At 43.6% G+C, this 6,000-nt stretch overlaps 1 protein-coding gene and 1 long non-coding RNA gene across 2 annotated transcripts in view; one reads left to right on the forward strand and one right to left on the reverse strand.

The window, feature by feature from the left end:
- Positions 1 to 6,000, forward strand: part of Mamdc2 (MAM domain containing 2) — a 118,715-nt gene that overhangs the window by 97,349 nt on the left and 15,366 nt on the right. The window contains exon 8 of the mRNA XM_059253774.1: positions 4,190 to 4,333. Within this exon, the coding sequence (XP_059109757.1) occupies positions 4,190 to 4,333 (144 nt within the window). The remainder of the gene's footprint in view (positions 1 to 4,189; positions 4,334 to 6,000) is intronic.
- LOC131908623 (uncharacterized) lies at positions 2,470 to 3,012 on the reverse strand. Its single transcript, XR_009378636.1, has 2 exons — positions 2,937 to 3,012; positions 2,470 to 2,637 (listed from the first exon to the last, which is right to left on the reverse strand). It is a non-coding gene; the product is annotated as an uncharacterized LOC131908623 (long non-coding RNA).

The following is a 6,000-nucleotide window of genomic DNA, read 5'->3' on the forward strand; positions in this document are numbered from 1 at the left end:
TAGTGGGTAGCCGTTCCAGTTTTGACCTGGAAATACCACTGGCTTTGAGGCTTTGGTAACTGTCACGCCTACAAGGCGGAGATGAGAGAGGACCCCTAAAGACCCGAGATCCGGATGGGGGAGCTCTCTTGGTTCCTGGACCCTGGACGCTGGAGATAGACCGAGCAGAGTTCTCCAGAGAACACCCCCAGACTGCACTACACCTTTCCCAGACTCTGTAACCTATCCCTTCACTTGTGAGTTACCCCACAAAATAAACCTCCCTTTTAACTACGTGGAGTGGCCTTAATATTTTAACCAATAGTTGTGGCATATACAGGCCCAAGCTTCTCTCCATGCCACTCCCAGACCAGAGACTGCAAGAGTCCTAGCATTCGTAGTTACTCATAGATACTCCTCAGAAGGCCACATGAGCCAACAGTGACCATTCACCAACACCTGACCACTGCCCAGAGTTCTAGTCTAATCTGAAAACGACTCCAGTTGCTGCCTAAACTGTAAATGAAGTTGCTGACATTTTCCTGTCTCGGTTTCCTAAAGTGTATCTGCTACTTATTCCAAAGCCCCGCCCCTCTGTCATTGTGGTTCTGTAGTCTAGGACCAGGTCACACTCACTCTTCCCACTGCCAGCTTTGAATCACCTCTGCTGCCTTTAAGCTGCCTCATAGGAAGCAGCGCTATGCTCCAAGGTTAGCTTCTATCACCACACTGTGTCCAGTGCTTGTCTCTACTGCAGGGGCTGAGGAGTCTTTTGGATTACAGCACTGGTGTTAAGCTTGTCTCCAGGAGCTCCATGGAGCAGAGGAAAGGGGACAAACACTCCAACTGCTCTTCCCAGGCTGCAGCGCACTCCAGCTAATTAGGTTGTCTGAAATGACTCCATTTCTAAGAAGTTCAAATGTCAGACAGCAAGTAATTAACTAACGCTTACATGGTGATGCTTTCTGATAACTTGGTTTAAGGAGTCTGCTTTCTTTTCTTTTTCCTATCAACCAATGCTCAATGGCTTGTGTCTGCCTCCAGTTCCTTCCTAATGCATCCAACATGTCAATTTATGATCTTCACTTGACCCGAACTTCTGAAACAAGCTGTGAGCACGGGCTTTACCTCACCTCAATGCTGGGCAGTATGCTGAGGGTCCCTGTCTTTGGCTTTCAGTTACTGTCTCAATATTCTGCATGAAAAGGACTTGGTCTGTTATTTCCAGCTTTGAAATGTTCTCTTTATCAGACCATAGACAAATCACTTCTAAGACCAAGTATTTATCCAGTGAAGAAAGTAATATGACCAGAAAACTGTGTTGCCATGGAGAAAAGTGATCCTTGCTTAAAGTTGTGTTTTATTAGTGCATTTTGAGGTTCAGCCATGTGATGAGAAGTCACAGCATATATTCTTCTCCCCATACATATTACAGTCACCCAGACTTCATAGTTTTTATACATTAAGGGTCACTGTGGGTTGCATGTTCCATGAGTGTGGATGAATTTGTAATGGCATGTGCCCACCATTACAGTGTAAACAGGCTCCCTCTCTCCTTCCTCCCCCAACCACTGATCTTTTCCTGTCTCCCTAATTTTGCCTTTTCCAGAATGCCTTGCAGTTGTAGAGTCACACAGTGCACAGCCTTTTCAGACTGGCTTTCTTCACTTAATAGTGTACCTTTATGTTCCTTCCAGGGCTCTTCATAGCTCCACGGACAATTTCTTTCTAACGCTGAATATTCCACTGTCTTAATGTACCACAGCTCATGTGCCCATTCACCGACTGAAGACCATCATGGCTGAGTCTACATTCTGGCAGCTGTGAATAAATCTGCTGTAAACTTTTGAATTCAGCACTACCTCTACTCCCTCTTAGAGACCGAATAAAAGAGTTAAGATTCTCTTGCAGCCAGCTAGGGGTACTTCTCTGAGGTTCACTCCTGATGAATAATTTCATTGCCCTGATGATCTCTGTGCCAGGCATTTAGGAGTGCCTCACTATTTCCAGAGCTAAATGGCTGGCTGCACATTTTGTATTTTCATCTGTTTTTCATTTTCAGGTAGAGAGAAGTTGGCTAAAAATTGAGATGGTGGGGCTTCCTCTGCTCTCCACTATCCATGTGAGAATACTGAAGGGATGTTGAAGGACCTTTGTGTGTGACATTATGTTCATTTGTTTGCAGGGTTTTTTTCTTGGGCTTAAAGATATGCTCTAGTTCTGACAGAAATAGGCAGAGCAGCATATGGGTGAATCACCAGCCTGGAGCACCACAGGTCTCATTTCCTTTTCCACTATCAGGCTCTGGAATGTGACCTGAAATGCCCATGTTCCAGTTACATGGGGACAGTTTCTTCTCATTCTTTTTCTGTAATGCACTGTTAGTCAGAGAGAGAGCGAGAGCGAGAGCGAGAGCGAGAGCGAGAGCGAGAGAGAGAGAGAGAGAGAGAGAGAGAGAGAGAGAGAGATTATGGAACTCCTTTTGTAGCATTTCAAACTCAGATGAAATTTATAGGAATACAGAAATACAGTGAGGAGCTCCTATAGACTCTTCTCTCAGATCTACTAACCCATAGCTTTAGGCAGGGCCAGCATTTGCCTTATCAGGCTTTGAATAACATTGTACTTCTTTATCCATTGAAGCGTTTCAAGGTGTATCTGCAATGTAACCATAGAATAGGCAGTTCAGGAAACCTAATACTGATACAATGTTATCAATTAGTTCCCAAAGCATGTTAACTGTTCCAACAGTGTTTTTTATAGCTATATGTTGTAGTTGGGAGGTTTCTCCAGTCCCGCCAAGCCCATGCAGTCCTATGGCCTACTTATAAAATAAACACTCAAAAGCTTATATTAATTATAACAGCTTGGCCATTAGCTCAGACTTATTACTGAGTAACTCTTATCCTTAAATTAACCCATAATTCTTATCTATGTTTAGCCATGTGGCTTGGTACCTTTTCTCAGTTAGACATTCTCATCTTGCTTCCTCTGCATCTGGCTGGTGACTCTTGATTCTGCCCTTCCTCTTCCTGTCTCTCTCCTGGATTTCCTGCCTGGCTATAACCTGACTCACCATAGGTCAGAGCAGCTTCTTTATTAACCAATCATAGCAACACATATTCACAGTGTACAGAAAGACATCCCACAGCAGTATGTTTTTCTGGGTCAAAACTGAATCTTGGGTTCCTTGTAGCATTTGGTTGAATGATTCTTTTGACCATTCGCTCTGGCCGAGTTCTTCCACCCACATGAGAGCTTTCTTGGTTTGAAAATTAACTGAGAACATAGTCTTGTCCTAAACAGCCCTGTGTCGCTAGCTGGGCTGTTCCTAGAATAAACGTTTCTCTACAGATGACTTCCCATAACAACACCCTCTATCTCTCTATCTCTTTGGTGCTAAAATGCCCAACAGTGTATCTCATCATTCATACTAGGCTCATACTGAGCATTCCAAACTGCTGTGGTCACAGCCCCTCTGACCCCAGAGGACAACCTTAGCTGTGGAGGTTTCCAAGTCCTGTGTTAATAGGACCAACTATTATTCCCAAAGGAGCAGGATTCTTCCATATTCCACTCCATCTAGACAGTCTGGGCCAAAGCCAGACTTTGGAACAATGATAAATGACAGTAGAACTCATCAAAGCCAAGCCAGTAGCAGCTCCTGATCGGCCTGGTGTGACTTCTGAATCGTGTGGTTTGGGCTAACGGCTGCTTTTCCTCTGGTGCAGCAGCTCCTGTAGCTAGTGCCAGTTATAACCACTCTGATGCAGAGACTAGTCAACCGAGGGGAATTACCTCTGGAAAATACTATTTCTAAAACACATCTTAGAACTCACATGTCTCTTAAAATCCTCTCCTTTTTCTTTCTTTTAAGTTTTGTAGGAGCCAGTTTGAAAGCTTTGAGTAAACTCTCACAGCCTTCTCATTCTCAAAGGAAATCTCTTTTGAAACCCAGCACTTTTTTATTTTTGTAGACAATGTGATCAGAGCTCCTTCCCGCCCTCCTTTTAGGGAGGAAAAGAACAATTTCCTTGTCATGTTGAAACACTGTTTTGATGATAACCTGTCAGGCCGCCACTCGGATAAAAATATTTTGCTGTGTCTCTTCCTCGGTCTCCCTGGCACAAAGGTATCCATGTCTGGCGAGGGTTTAATGGAGTCCTCTGAGAGTCCCGGCTTGACTCTAACTTTGGTTCTCATTGCCCAGGGCTTCCTTTCAGCGCTGTGGAAAGCAGCTGTGATTTTGAGGAAGGCCTCTGCAACTTTCATCAAGACAAAGAAGGTCCCGGTTGGACCAGGGTGAGAGTGAAACCGAACATGTATCGGGCAGGGGACCACACGACAGGAACTGGTGAGTCAGGGGTCGGTCAGGCCACACATCCTGGGTTTGTTTTCACACACCACTTGCTATTCTCACTCCATTTCTGCAAAGGCACTGGGGGAAAAAGAAGAAAAGAAAAGAATGAGAACGAAGAAGCTACACCAGGCGGTAACTGGACATTTTTAAGTTGCCATTCAAGAAGATGCTGTGCTACCCAAAGTACTCGCCAGTCCGTCAATTAGACAAATATTTGGAAACTGTTTTGCTCTTCATTTCATATAAATTACTTGAAAAAAAAAAAGCCGCCGGGCGGTGGTGGCGCATGCCTTTAATCCCAGCACTCGGGAGGCAGAGCCAGGCGGATCTCTGTGAGTTCGAGGCCAGCCTGGGCTACCAAGTGAGTTCTAGGAAAGGCGCAAAGCTACACAGTGAAACCCTGTCTCGAAAAACAAAAACAAAAACAAAAACAAACAAACAAAAAAAAAAGCCACTGGATTCCACCTGCATGAAATCTACAAGGGAATCCATATCGACAGAGGCAGATTAGTGGTTTCGGGAGCTGCGGTGGCAGACATGCGGTCTGTGGAACGGCCGTGGAGTTTACTTTGGGGGTGATGGAAATGTTACGGAACTAGAGAATGGTGGTGGTTGCTCTTGCTTTGAGAGTTAATGAAATGAAAGCATGGTGAATCACCAAAGAAATAACACCATGAACATTGTTAAAGTGGGAAAATTTATATTATGTGTTCTACCACAATAATAAACATCATGGTGAGGAAAAAGCTATTGGAAAAAAATTGAGTGGACATTTCGTAGGCATATCTATCCCAGAAGCCATGTCTGAGTGCTGCTTGAGTATTGAAAATGCTTTGATGACATCCTCAGGAATCACACTCAAGGGGGCAGAGGGCAGGCAGGGGGCTAAGTAATTTTCTGTTTTATTTATTTATCTACATTCTGGGAGCTGTGATGAATTTGCCATGAAACTAAGGAAGCTAAATTTCTAGATATGCTCACTTACATAGACCCCCAAGATGGTCTTGGAAAGGGCCTTGCAATGTTATGCCTATAATTTTGCATTGTTTTCTTACAGATGCTTTAATTTGTGGAAATACTGACCCTATTTGTAGGCTTTGGCCTTTTCTAAACTTTGGCAAATTAACCCAGAGGGGATAAAATAGTGATGTGAACCTTACTCTCCTGGCTAAGAACCATTTCAATGAACAAAGGAAGTGCTAGATAAACATATACACAAATGAACATAATTCCAAGGGTAGCAAAGGGTGTCTGGGAGGAAAACATGTCCTCTTTCCTCTTAGTTTCTGTAGCTGAGGCTGAAAATCAGACATGAATCAGGTTAGCAAGAGAAAATGTAACATTCTAGTAAAACATTTTTACATGCACATGGGAACCTTCACAGGGAAAATGAAGACTAGAAAAGCGCATAGGCCTGGAAGCTTATGTATCTTTTTTTTTTTTTTAATAAAGAATGATAATGCTGTGGAAAGTATCGAGGCAGGGGAAAGAGAGGAATGGTAAATTGTGAGAAAGAGACTAGGAAATCTATGGAGAAAACTAATAAAAGACAAGGGGCTTTGTTGTGGGTTTGTTTGTACAGATCCATTTTGGTGTAGTCTCGGTCTCTACTACACAGACTTCCTAAACAGGATGTGTGCCTTACTCATGGGAAGTTTTAT

Source organism: Peromyscus eremicus, chromosome 1, assembly GCF_949786415.1.
Source record: "Peromyscus eremicus chromosome 1, PerEre_H2_v1, whole genome shotgun sequence".
Taxonomy (NCBI): domain Eukaryota; kingdom Metazoa; phylum Chordata; class Mammalia; order Rodentia; family Cricetidae; genus Peromyscus; species Peromyscus eremicus.